This window comes from Branchiostoma lanceolatum, chromosome 11 (genome assembly GCF_035083965.1).
Source record: "Branchiostoma lanceolatum isolate klBraLanc5 chromosome 11, klBraLanc5.hap2, whole genome shotgun sequence".
Taxonomy (NCBI): domain Eukaryota; kingdom Metazoa; phylum Chordata; class Leptocardii; order Amphioxiformes; family Branchiostomatidae; genus Branchiostoma; species Branchiostoma lanceolatum.
In genome coordinates this window covers 13,525,441-13,539,891 of record NC_089732.1, presented here as the reverse complement: position 1 = coordinate 13,539,891, position 14,451 = coordinate 13,525,441, and the positions used below count along the sequence as shown (strand labels likewise).

Below are 14,451 nucleotides of genomic sequence, written 5' to 3'. Positions count from 1 at the left end.
CCATTTTTTTTACCCCCAAAATATCATGGGTTTTGTTGTTCTAACTTTCCATTCAGCCTGGATCACAAACTAATACTTGGGATTCCTTGTTACCTAGTGATTAGAAAAAGTTTCATTCTTTCCTGATCGAGCTCGTTACTTGCAATTGGACTAACGCTCTTCTATGCGACAAAACTAGGCAACTCGTGATTGATCAGTTGGCCCACACATGACACCACTCTTTAGCGCCACCGTGCGATAAGATGTGAAAGTGCAGCCACAGATAGTCACTACACTGACATCAAGATGGCGACCGCCAACAACACGAACGCTGACCAGAATGCCGATTTAGACGATTTGGAGGCTCTGGACCCTTCTCTCCGCAATGTAGTGGAGCAGAAGTCCCTCAAGTGGATTTTCGTTGGCGGGAAAGGCGGGGTAGGGAAGACTACATGCAGGTGAGGCCAGTTTTAGTCGTGAAATGTCCAGTGGGGAGGGGGGCGATTCTGAAGAACTAGTCTGCATGCATGAAACTGAAAGATGACGTGTCCCTTAGATCAGTATCATAACTCATACGGTTTTTATGGTGAAAATATTATCGTCTAAAGTACTAAAAATACGGATACAGTTGATCACCACAACTAAGGTTTAGGAAACATGAACTGATGAAGTGTAAATCGTAAACTTTAATCGTAACGTTAAACCAAGGTGGTTAAACGTTTAGGGGCTGGGTTCTCTAACTTCCGGGATTAAACCATAATGTTTTCAAGCACAACCAAGGAGGTTTTATAAAACCTCCTTGGCACAACATACATTGCATGTTTACAAGTGTTACATGTACCTGAAAGAAGCATATTTGAGGACCTATGTTCGCCCTTGCCTCACGTTTATACCGTGAGGTGTAGGCAGGCTATTTTGATTTAGGCTGCACCAAGTAATTTTTATGGATGACGTCCTTTGGAGACCCTAAATCTAATGCGAGAGCGCGAAAAAAAAACAAGAAGGGCCGAAAAAAACAAGATGCCTAGATTTGAAATATAATAGTCGACGACACATGTTAGGACACAAATTGAATGAGAGAACACAGTGTAACAACTAACAATTATTTCATTCATCATGAAAACAGCAATAATTTGAATAAATCAGTTGAAATTGAACAGCAGTTGTTGTCCTGTCCTGTTTCTTTCCATATCCCATTGATTTGCAGCACTGTCGTAACTCTTTGGTCATAGTTACAGGAAGCGGAATTTCTTGGGTTTTTTTCTGGGAACAGACCAAAATCAATGCGCGAGCGGACGTCATCCATAAAAATTACTTGGTGTAGCCTTACCGTGATCCCCGGAGATGGTATTTTATCCCAGTATTGCCTTCCTAAATTTAGCGTAATACGTAGGGGGTCCTCCTGAATTAAGCATAAGGCATTGTCAGGGCCACCCCATGCATGCCCCATATCATAGCCTATATATTATGTTGAATTTCATTACTAGTAGATGAATATTATCATATAAGAATTTATGAGTTTATAATATTTTTGGACATTTGAAACCAGTAGATCAAAGCTAGCTATGATAAAGTCACAGATAAGAGTAGCGCTGTGTACCTAAACCCGTGTTCAGGTTTAGGTCCGGATTTAGATCCAGAGGTTCAGGTTCAGGTCCGGACTTACTTAGTATAAAGCCCGGACCTGAACCCTTGGCATATGTGTGCTAAAAATATTTGTTCCTGTTTCATGTAAAATTGCATATTGGCATATATTGTACATGCAATTTGAAAACTATATATGCAAAATTATATAACGTTATGTAGTCAGTAGTAAACACAAAAGTTAAGTTGTAAACACAAAAACAGCAATGTTTTCAGATTTTTCCAGTGCGAATTTCATGATCTAAGGAAGGTTTTAAATGGTTGAAAAGAGTATAAGCAAGAGATTTGTTTTTCAAGTCCAGACTTATTTCCAGACGTTTAGTTTTTTTTTACTAAAACTTAAACGTTAGGTCCAGTCCGGATCAGGTCCGGGGTTTAGGTACGCAACACTAGATAAGAGTTTTTTGTTGACTGTTCCCCTGACAGTTGTAGCCTGGCGATCCAGCTGGCGAAGGTTCGTGAGCGAGTCCTCATCATCTCCACGGACCCTGCTCACAACATCTCTGACGCCTTCGACCAGAAGTTCTCCAAAATACCTACAAAAGTCACCGGCTTCGAGAACCTGTTTGCTATGGTGGGTTTACATCAGTGATATTGTAATGTTACCTGTATCATCAGGCTGTATGAAAAATGGAGGTGGACTTTTTACTGTTTGTGTGTGTGCATGTCCAGCAGAATGTATTGAGAATTTCTGGATGGATTGCGATACTTGGTACGTGGGTTGATGTCAAGGTAGACTTTGGGCCTCCTAGTGGTCGACCTTGGTACTGCAGCATGACATCCGGTTTTTATATCTTTGGTCCTGGAGATACTGCGGTGTGTTGATTTTGGGCCAATATGGTAAAGGGCCAAATCGTCCGGATCCCCTTAATTGTAATAATGTTGTTTCGTACTTTTACTATTACACTTTATTGAACACATGCTTACCTCAGAATGCTCAGATTAACATTTTTTCCTGTTCCAGGAAATTGACCCGAATCTGGGGATGTCTGAATTACCTGATGACTTCTTTGAGGATCAAGCTGAAGGTTAACAGTCACTTTCTTTCAAATTAGCCAAAGAATTGATTTTGCCACTTGTATTGTAACTCAGGTCACTTCCGACTTGCATAATTTCTACTCCATTTTTGTTACATTCAAAAATGTATTTAGACTACAGTAAATTTTGTTTAGCAGAGTGTTCTGTATCTGTTAAATCAATCTTCTGAAAACATCCAGAAAAAAATGTTTAAAATTAGTGTTGAGAACTTTCATGAAATTAAGATGAGTTTCTTTACTGATTGTTGTACCCCCCTCCCACCCTAGGTGGCGCCCTGGGTGTGGGGAAAGCCATGATGCAGGAGTTGCTGACAGCCTTTCCTGGGGTCGATGAGGCCATGAGTTATGCAGAGGTCATGAGGTCAGATGTACTGCCTTCCCATGTTTTAACATCACTAAGTCTTATTCTGAAGTATTGTTTGAACAAGATAATCTCCAAGCTGATCTTTGGGGGCACATGGTAAATTAAGATTTTACAAAAAACTAAAAACAGAATACTCAATGGAAAAATATTTACTGTTACTAGATAACTTTGAGCTAAGATCAGCAATTAGCAAAATTAGAATTAGCGCCCACTCTCTTGAAATTGAGAAAGGGCGGTACAAAAAGTTACCTGTGGGGGAAGATTTTGTAACTACTGTATGTCGAAAGCTTGTGATATCTTGACTTCTTCTGTTACGAATAAGTAATAATTACATCAGATTCACTCAAATTCACATGTTGTATATTTATTGCATTCTTATTACACCTACATATAAGCTATCATTTGGCAAATAACTTTCTTATTACAATATTATCCTTACTTGCAGATACACACACTGTTACTGTTTTTGTATCTCAAAGTCAACTTTTGAACAATTTGTTGTAATTTTAACATTCTTCATTATGATCTGTCCTGCAGGTTGGTGAAAGGAATGAATTTCTCGGCTGTCGTTTTTGACACGGCGCCGACCGGGCACACATTACGCCTCTTGTCATTTCCCGCCGTCGTTGAGAAGGGCCTAGGCAAACTCCTGAGGTTAAAGTCGCAGATAACGCCCTTCATACACCAGGTGAGGAGATTAGATGAAAACGGGTTCTGTATTTCCTGTTCTGTTGGCGTGGCTGTATTATCCATAATGATCACTGTTAATAGTTGAGGAGAGAATAGAGTACTGTATAGGGGTGGATACCGGTTCGCTTGACCTGATTCGGACCTTTATAACATCCAAGAACCGAGTCCAAAAAACCTAAAGCCAAAAACCTGAGTCCAAAAAAACCTGAACAAAGTACAAATATATTTCTCTATTTTGTTTAATAAAAAGTGTTTTGAGTCTCCCCTCTGACAAAACAGGCATTTAAAATAAGTGCAATATTCAAATATCAAACACTGGATTATCTTTAAAGTCTTCTCCCCAAGAACTTTTATAGTTGTGCATGTCAGTATGAATTCTCTATGCTTAATATTGGTCTAATAAAACAAAACATCAACTGGACAGGATCAGGTCCAGGTTCAGGCGCGGACCTGAACCTAAATCTCTGGACCTACATGTAAACTTGGACTTGGACCTTATTAAGCCGAACCGGTATCCACCCCTAGTACTGTAATTCTTGTTTCTTTCACTGTAACTTTATGTTCACGTTTTTTACGGTCACCTCTGTACTGTGAACTTAACATCACTGTGAAAAAACTGTTGTTATCATTTATGATTCCTTCATACAGCCGTTCTGTAAATCACTTGCCACCACCGTAAAGTTAAAGTTCAGTGAAAAAGTCAATTTTCCTTGCACCGTGAAATTTTGCTACCGTGTAATAAAGTATTTAAATGTGGCATAGCAACGCCAACCTTCCAGGCAAACGCAGCTATTTACCTGTCAGTGAATCATAACTGAAGCATTAATTAAACTTGATTAAACAATGTGTGTTGCTTGTGAACAGATTGGAGGTCTGCTGGGGTTGGGCGACATAAACGCAGACGAGATGTCATCACGACTAGAGGACACGCTGCCAATCATTCGGCAAGTCAACGAACAGTTCCGGGATCCGGTAAGTGTTTATTCAGACCCACATGCAGTTAGCTTAACAATTTAGATTGCAGTGTTCTACGAATTACATTTGTATGGACCTTCTTTCTTTTTCCAGGAAATACACCTTTCTCACGCGGCGGACATGATAGAATGAAGACGAGGCCAATGAGGCAAAGAAGCAAAAATAATGTGCAGATTTAGTTTTCCTCCTAAATCGCATTAAGTTTTCAAATATGATATCCAAGTATCAATATTACAACTAATGTAATGCACAAAAAAGATGCAGCAATTTAGAGCTTCGTTGACCGATCCTATAGTCTCCGCCCTCCTCTGTCAAAACGTAGAAATGCAAAATAAAAACATAGAAATGCAAATATTTGACGGTCATGCAGCCACTTCCTCATTGGTCGATTCTCTAATTGTCAAGTAATCATTGGCTAAACTGCTAATTGTGATTGACAGTTAAAATCAGTCTAATGTTTGTCACAAGGGCCTCGTTTTCATTCTATCATGTCCGCCGCGTGAGAAAGGTCTATACCTTACTGCAAGGCAATAATTTATTGCAAATTCTCATTATAGTTGGTTTTAAGATTCACCTCTTTTTATTTTTTTACCATTGTAACAACATCAGATCTGCAGCTTACATGTACTTTCAGCCACCAAATGGGATATAAATGTGTCATGGAGAAGATCTAGAGCTATGTCTATAGCATGCTACAGAAACTTCTTGCTACATGTCTTGAAAAGACTAGGGGATGACCCTAGCCTGATATGTGCTAGAAAAACCTTATAATCATCATTTACCATGCCTTACCCCTTGTAAGTGCAGAAGTGGACATAGCAAGCTGGCATTACATGAGTTGAATCACACATTATTATATTCTTACTGTATCCTATATACAAGCTGCCCTTAATTGATCTAATTGGTTTATAAAGTACCAACTTCAAGAATAGTGGTGCGTACCTAAACCCGAGTTTAGGTTTAGGTTCGGACTCGAGTCCAGAGGTTTAGGTTCAGGTCCGGACTTGACAGTCCAGACTTGAAAGTCCGGACCTGAACCAATGGCATATTTGTGCTAAAATATTTTTTTTCCTGTTACAAAAATTGGCAATATATCTTTACATGCAATTTGAAAACTATGTATGCGAAATTATATACAGTCAGTAGTAAACACAAAAGTTCAGCTGTTATAAAACACGAAAACAGCAATATTTTCATATTTTTTTCATTGCAAATGTCATGATCTAAGGAAGGTTTATGATGAAAAAGGGAATATAACTTAAAGCGAGAGATTTTTTGTTTCGAGTCCGGACTTGTTTCCAGACGTTTAGGTTTTTTTGGACTTGAACCTAAACGTTAGGTCCAGTCCGGACCAGGTCTGAGGTTTAGGTACGCATCACTATTCAAGAAACAGTGAGAGTTATGACCTTGAACCATGCGATCAAGCCAGGTCAAGTGTGTGACAGTTTTGGCAAAAATTTGCCTGGAAATCATAGTACTGATCTATGGTATGACTGGTGTGTGTGTACATGTATCACTGACTGAAATCAATTAGGGTCAGTACTAGTAGAGAAGATTAGAGGGAGAGTTGAGTTACAGCATTTTCTTCTAATACCTTGTTATCTTTGTCGAGTGCTTGTACTCGGAGAAGATTATGTTTTCGGTTGAAAAATCTGTTGGGTGGGTCTGTATGTATCGGGGGCATAACTGACATTGACTGAAGAAAGCTTCAATGAATCTTTATGATTTTTGGTAGGTGTTTAGTGGTTGTGCAAAGGAAGGTCAAGTTCGAAAATGGTTCAGATTGCGTTTTTCAACAGTACTGCAGCGGACTTTGCATTTTTTGTGTTTGTATGTAGGCAAACAAAGTGACGGAAACGTTGATAGATCTTGATGATTTTTTGCAGGTGTGTAGATGTTGTGGGAACGGAGGTCAAGTTCAAAAATGGTTGAACTGGCATTGTCCGTCGGTACTGCAGCGGACTTTGTGTGGATGTGTATTTGTATGTGGACAACATAACTCAAGAAGCTGTTGATGGATCTGTATGATATTTTTATGACTGATTCAGCCAGTACTTATATATGGAGTATGGCAATGTCAGCTGCAAAAATTTTTTAGCAGTCTATTTCTACATCAGTTGCATTTAACTTGGTGAGTATAATCACAAGATCTTATTAATTAGACTTGACTTAGAATCGAAAGGTTCTGAGTTTGAATCCCTAGCAGGCCACAATGTTGATCTCTTGGGAAAGGCACTATTTCCTCACTCGACTCAGGAGTGGTAAACATGTGTATCTAACTTTGGTTAGGGTTGTCCTGTCGGACATAACGCCGGAGGTCCTGTGTTTCAGGAAAGCCATACCTCATGCACGTCAAAGAACCCACCGCACACATCAAAAAGAGACCATGCAGCTTGTACTTACTGTACAAAACTGGTGTGTTATTTTTAAAGGCAGTTTCTGTGCTTTGTGAAATCGAAAAAAAACCTTATCATAAAACCCTTGGATAATGATTAAGTCACAACTGATTGTTCCATATACTAGCTTGTGTTACAGTTGGGTAGTGCACATTTCTGTCCCATATGGTGGCTTCATGTAAGATGCAAACATGATATTGGATATTTGGAGTTTCTTTTTACACAACCAGGTAATCTCACCTGCTGACATTTCGGTGTCTGTCAGACACCTTCTTCAGAGCTTCTGACTGGAGTACTGCTTCTCACCGCTATAAGTAGCCGATGTAGGTGGTGCTTTTGCGGTGAGAGCGTAATCCCAAACGTGGCTGAGCTTGTATCCCCCCTCGTCTTGGTTCATCACTGGTGATGACTTCCTGATCCATACTGCCTCCTTAATCCAACGGATGCGTCTGTTGTCCTCTCTGTCTATTACTTTGGCCCCCTCCCAGTCAATGACGCAGTCGTTTCTAGCAATATGGTCCATGACTGCAGATTTCTTCTCTTCTTGTTGTGCCTGTCTTTTCTGGGATCTGGTGTACTTGACACCGAAATGTCAGCAGGTGAGATTACCTGGTTGTGTTAAAAGAAATACCAAATATCCTATGTTCTACCAACCTGATGAAATTATTTTCGGAAACATGATATTCCGAAACATGATATTGTTTTCCGGTAATGTTTGGTATGTTAGTGTCCCTTTTGCACCCATTTTTAAAGTCTCAGCTCATTGCTTCACCCATTGTTGAAGATTGAAAGTGTTCAGCCCCCCTCCCCACCACACATGTTATCATATCACATTATCTTACGATGTTCATGATTGAACTGGCTGTTACTGGCATGTGGCATATTTGCCACTACTAAATCTTACATTCTGTATTACACACTATACACTAGTGCTGCGTACCTACGGACCTGATCTGGACTGGACCTAACGTTAAGGTTCAAGTCCAAAAAAACCTAAACGTCTGGAAACAAGTCCGGATTTGAAGAAAAAAATCTCTTGCATATACTCTCCTTTTTGTTTTAAACCATCTTAAACCTTCTTTTAATTAGATCGTGAAATTTGCACTGGAAAAATATGAAAACCTTGCTGTTTTTGTGTTTATAACTGAACTTTTGTTTTTAATGCTGACTGTATATAATTTCGCATACATATGTATTCAGTTTTCAAATTGCAAGTAAAAAATATGCCAATATGCAATTTTATATGTAACAGGAAAGACAATTTTTCAGCACACATATGCCATGGGTTCAGGTCCAGACTTATATAAGTCCAAACCTGAACCTGGACCTCTGGATCTAAATCCAGACCTGAACCTGAACACATATTTAGGTACACAGCACTACCATACACAGTCGAATTCAGTTTGCCTTGCTAAGGCTCACTGCAAAAAGTAGAATTTTTGTTTTTTACACATACATATTGTGAAGTACATGTAAATACTATACACACTTCTAATCATGCTGAATGAATCTGCCAAATAATAAACATACAAATCAATCAAATATAAAGGTCCCTTTTTCTGTTCTAAAGTTAACGGCCAAAACACGCAAAACGTACCCCCTAAACAACACACCTTGTGTCTTTTAAGCAATGTTAAACCTTCCCCAACTCTTCCCTTTTTTCATAAAACAATTCATTCTAAGTGCATTTATACATCCAAAACATTTGAAATATTTGCTAGTGGCTAAAAACAGGTAACGTTCACTCATGATTCAGCTGATGCTTTAGTTGTATATCTTCATAACACAAAATGTCTATGAATCACAAAATCTTCAAAACTAATCCTAAAAATGCACATTGCAGGTTTCTTATTTTAACCCATGTGCTCACACATACACACACAAACACACACACACTAAACACACCCCACGCCTCACGTAAACATACATTCAAACACACATGCTCCCACAAACACACACATACACTTAAACACACACACACACACAAATGCACACACAACCAAACACATGCCTCACACACACATAAGCACACACTCATACACACACAGATTTTAAAAATATTCTGCAAAGTGTTGGAATTTTTGGTAAATTCCTCACGATGGTCAAGTAGTCCCTTGGTTTTGAACCACTGGAAAATCTGCCCAGAACTGACAATTGCAGTCCTGAGATCATAGCTTCATTAAAGGAGTCCTAAACTCCAGAAGGCGGTGTTATTTTCCACTAGTTTATGTATCAATCAATACATAATCAGCCGATTTTGTTCAGAATTCTGCTTGTGGTGAATTACACAAGGTGTGTTTTTAAAACAATATGATACTCACTAAACCCCTGCAGACCCTACCAGTGTATTCCCTATGCGTAAACATACATTTTTAAACGTGGATATTTTCGGCGTAAATAAGGCCAATTGTTAATAAGATATTAAAGAACACATAGGAAGACAAGTTTTTCTTAACCACCCTGACATTCTTTTTGTAATCTGACTTTTGTCAGGCGTTGTCAAGCACATTGTAAAAAAACACATAGGCTGAGGGTCACCTGGGGAATTTGGTAGAATACTGAATGCTTTTGGATGCGCACGGGACTAGTGGGTACTTTATCGTATACTGTAAAAAATATTCATTTCTACTTCCTAAAATTACCATCTATTGGAAAATAACTCCCCCCTCTGGAGTTTAGGACTCCTTTAAACAGCATTTGACCAGAACAATGTAGCTTTAGAATAAGACTGAAGCCTCCTGTTGGTCAAAAGGATTTGCTGTTTTACAGAGTTGTCTTTATGGTCAGCTGTACATCTTAAGAAGACCTTCAGTTGTCTTGTCCACTACTAGCCACCCTTCAGTCTAGTTGTCCTACAGTAAAGAAACAGAAGAACCTCTGGGCACTATGCCCTATGAGGGGTTATATACTAGTACATGTAATGCCCCTTATGTTAGGGCCTGCTTCTGGCATGTCATAAACTATTAAAAGTAATGTAAACTTCTTTTATCTTATATCTTTTTTTGCATTTTTACAAACAAGTAAGTCAATTACATTACAATATCACATGAAGAACAGAATGAAAAACCCCAAGGAAATCCAGATCCAAAAATTGAAGTTCTGCTGCAGTACCAAGGTCACATACCAGGGGGCCCAAAATCAACCTTGAATTTTGGCTTTACAACACCCGCCCACATACCAAATATCATCGTAATCCATCTAGAGGTTCTTGAGTTATGCTACAATAGTCCGGAAACGAAACACACACAGACAGACAGACACAGAGACACACCAAAAACAATATCTCCATTTTTCATGGAGATAAATATGACATTTCTGCATACTATGATGAAGCTTCTGCATTATGATTCATTGGCTTTCAATTTCTTGCTACTTTTCCATACACAGTGATGCAACTTTCATCAGCCACTTTTTTCAGACTTTTTCATTGTATCTTCCATGCATGATGATTTGTCTGCCATTGAAATTCATTGTGTTTTGTCTGCAAGAAATTCATCTGAATCCGTCTCCTTGATTTGTTTCATAGCGTAATCATTTATCAAGGACGAGAAGCTTAGGCCACACCAATTTAATTTCTTGGTTAACAGATTTTTATTTTCCCCCAAAAAAAAATTCTAGAAAAAAAATTTTCATGAATTTTTTTTTCCAAATTTTTTTTTTTAATTTCTTACCAAGAAATTAAATTGGTGTGGCCTTAAGGACACCATGAAGGCTATAGATATAGACATATTAGGGATGACTAGTACTGAAAGAAAGATATATTTAAAAGATCTTTTATATCCAGACTAATCTTATTATTCAATAAGTAGTTGATGAATACAATTCATTGTCTGTTCTCAAGGCTGTTGATGTATATGCCTTGTTGTTGGTACAAAATTGTTGATGACATGCCTGTTTTCTCTTTAAGGCCTGGGTAGCAATTTTGTTGGAAGTGTACTTTTATTTTTTATTTCTTTAAGGCTTTGTGAGTATGTGAAACCTGCTTGCAAAAGATTGTTGAATAGTGTAGCTACCGTTATTGATGTGATTTTGTTGATCACTCTTTTTACTAAATCTTCATGATGGAGGTAGCACATACAGGCAAACCAAGCTGTAGAGTGTACTGTATTCAAGAATTAGAAAATCTTGAAAAATTCAAATGAAATAAGAAAATAGATTTGTGTACATGTGGCCTTGCTTCATCCATTTGTATCCAATTCTCTACTTTTATTTATTTATTTCTGTTTTCTTTATACACGGTAGGCACGCTCAGTGCTTAAGGTATTGTTGAAGGGTGGCTGAGGAATTTTGGGATATTTTTGAAAAAAAACTTTTTTAAGCTGTATAAACCTTCCTCAACCTTGATTTTTTTAAGGTAGTACCTGATAGCAAGGTGATAATTTATGCAAATTAGTATGATGTCATCATTACGTCATCAATATCTATAAGGCCACGCCCCTTTTTTAGAAAAAAACGCCCTCCTTGGCTTTTGCTCCGATGTTTATCAATATAACTTTGCAGGAATGTACATGATAGTAATACTTCAAGAATGACGCGTGCCTACAAGTTTATTTTGAAATACCGATTTTTGGAGAATTTTTTTTTGTTATCAAGCAAAAAAATTCGCCAAAAATCGATAGCTTTACAGGCGTGCCATCATATCATCATATCATCTTTCCGTTTCCAATTCTCTACTTCATCAATTTGTATCCAATTTCTCTAGGACCAGACGACGTTCGTGTGTGTGTGTATCGCCGAGTTCTTGTCGTTGTACGAGACCGAGAGATTGGTGCAGGAACTGACCAAGTGTAACATCGACACCCACAACATCGTGGTGAACCAGCTGCTGTTCCCCACCCAGCAGGACCAGCCCTGTAGGATGTGCGCCGCCAGGTACAAAATGCAGTGTAAATACCTCGACCAGGTGAGCCTTTGTGTTCCATACCTATGTTTGAACTTAGTGTCTTTTCAGGACAGGATCCAGGCTTAGCCTGGAGTCTAGCCTTGTTAGCTTTGGTCCACTCCCAACATCACTACCATGCTGGCCCTGTTTGCGGGGTAGCGTACCAAAGCTAAGAGGCTGGACTCCAGGCTAATCTAGGCTAGCCAGGGTCTGGTATCCGTCTTGAACCTTGACATCTGGTGATGCCAAAATACATGTAGGGAATAATGGGTTCTTATTCTAGCTCCAAAGTTGTTCCTTGGGTCGTTAAATTGTCTGGCTCTCGTCTCATCTGTCTCTTATTCTAAGTATTTGAATGTTACGACACCACAGGAGATCTGGCAACCAGTTGTCTCCACCCTTTTTACTTTTTGGTTTCACTTAGTGTCATGCCGGTCCATTCTCTGATATTATCTTGAAAATTAATAATCTTCCCATCTTTTCTGTTGCCTATACCCCCCCCCCCAAGTAGGCTGGCACCCAGTAGTAACACTTTGATCAAGATTAGCTTAGCATCTCAATATTCACAGAAAGGTTATGTGAGAGGTCTATTTGGCTCCTTTGAAACACCATGGTAACAGGGATCGAACAGTCAGATATTCTGGAGTTCACTGCTTCTAAAAATTTTCCACACCAGAGATTATTGATAGGGCCAAAATGGTGACAGGTGACAGACTATTTGGCAGGAAAGCGATCAGAGGAGCATAAACCCGAGCTAGAATAGCATGGATACCTTGCTACCTCTCGTTGTCAATTGATTTTATTTCCTCCTCTGAGCTTTTAAATGATCGTTTCCTGTTGTTGCCACAGATTGAAGACTTGTATGAAGACTTCCACATTACGAAGCTGCCGCTGTTAAACCACGAGGTGCGGGGGATAGAGAAGGTGAAGCATTTCTCAAGACACATCCTCGAGCCTTACCAGGCAGGACAGCCATTATAGAGCACAAGTTTGGGAAGATCTGAACAATGAATATCATTAAGTGTTGATCCTTATGCTTAGGTCACAATTGGAAAAAGGGGCCCTGCCGGGCAGTTCACAGCATTTTTTTAAACTTTCGGGCGTTACCCCTATATAGCCCCATGGGGCACCCTGCGGCTAAAAGGCTATTTTTGGGCATGACCAGGGCCCTGGAAGTTTTTAACACGGAGTTAAAATCAATGCGGGACCCGGTAACAAATAGGCGCTGTGACCTTATCGGGAGAACACCGAGAGGTACCCTTCTGGCAGTCTACCAGGACAAATTTGTGTCTTCTGGGCCTGGCCGGGACCACACCCCCTACGGGCACCTTTGCAATTGTGACCTAAGCATTACCGTATTTAGACATGAAATGAATTAAAATACTGTAAAAGCCAAAAGAAAGCCCAAAGAATATTTCAATAGAAATTTTCTGTAAGTTGCACATTAAAGGTATCACTCTTTTAAAAAGTCCTGCATTGTCGAAAAGATCTACTAGACGATTTCCTTAACGCTGTAAAGTCTGTGATATACGTGCATATATACATGTAGCATCTCTATTGACACATTTTAGGTAGTTTAGTTATGGGGAAATAATCACTGTTAAGAAATGCAGTAGCCGCAATAGTATTTAAAGCCCGCTAATGTAAGGTCCAATGACCCATAACTGTATTGAGTGTAATATTAAACAAATGTTTTAAAGCATCATATGTTGTGGTTGCGTAAAAGATGGAAATTCCTCTCCCACAACATACATTTATATGATGCATGTAGGTTCCATGTCACAGCTATTATATATTCTTTGTTTCCCGTCATGTGAATGAATGAATGTTTGAATGAATGAATGAATGAATGAATGAATGTTTATTTCCGTGTCCTGCGACAAAAGTCGCCCAGCCCATACGGGCTTATAAGACACCATACATAAGAATACATAAACTTGACAAATGTAGGAGGTACAGTAGTAAACTAGAGATAAATATTAGCTGCTTCAGCAAATATGAACAGGTTTGCGTTTTAGTGTAACTTATGTGGGGGAAAGGTAACATTTCTAAGTACGTAGTTGAAATACAGCATAATTCATCTCCCTCCCCTTGCAAGAAATGACTGTTTTGAAATGGACTGTTTTGTAAAAGCCACCCCCTTGGGAGAATGAACTCTTCCGGTGGTACATGAACATCCTTACTCTTAATCTGTCGCCATGACCCTTAATCCGACAGCACAGACCATATTCTGTCACCCTTTCTCTTAATCCGTAATCATCATTATCATTGATACATCATTGTAACCCTTAATCCGCCACCGTAGCCCTTACTCCGTCACCATAAGCCTTAATCCGTCACGAAAGTTTTAAATACTTCACCGTTGCCGTTAATCCGTCACCATAGCCAGTAATCCGACCTCATAATCATTAATCCGTCCCCATAACCCTTAATACGTCACTCTTGCCCTTAATACGTCATGATAATCTTTAATCCGTCAGGAAA

General features: G+C 39.1%; 1 protein-coding gene across 1 annotated transcript; it reads left to right on the top strand.

Annotated features, from left to right (window-relative positions):
- The first annotated feature begins 247 nt into the window (after nt 1-247).
- Nucleotides 248-13,565, top strand: LOC136444418 (ATPase GET3-like). Its single transcript, XM_066441965.1, has 8 exons — nt 248-437; nt 2,050-2,197; nt 2,588-2,651; nt 2,928-3,021; nt 3,562-3,712; nt 4,579-4,686; nt 11,788-11,988; nt 12,817-13,565. The coding sequence occupies exons 1-8, from the start codon at nt 286-288 to the stop codon at nt 12,946-12,948; spliced, it is 1,050 nt and encodes a 349-aa protein (XP_066298062.1). The 5' UTR covers nt 248-285; the 3' UTR covers nt 12,949-13,565.
- Nucleotides 13,566-14,451: the final 886 nt, after the last annotated feature.

Excerpts from the sequence above, each read along its gene's own strand:
- LOC136444418 (XM_066441965.1), top strand. The coding sequence starts at position 286 with ATGGCGACCGCCAACAACACGAACGCTGACCAGAATGCCGATTTAGAC. Across the intron at positions 2,198-2,587 it reads TCGAGAACCTGTTTGCTATG|GAAATTGACCCGAATCTGGG; the intron begins GTGGGTTTACAT and ends TTCCTGTTCCAG. Across the intron at positions 2,652-2,927 it reads CTTTGAGGATCAAGCTGAAG|GTGGCGCCCTGGGTGTGGGG; the intron begins GTTAACAGTCAC and ends CTCCCACCCTAG.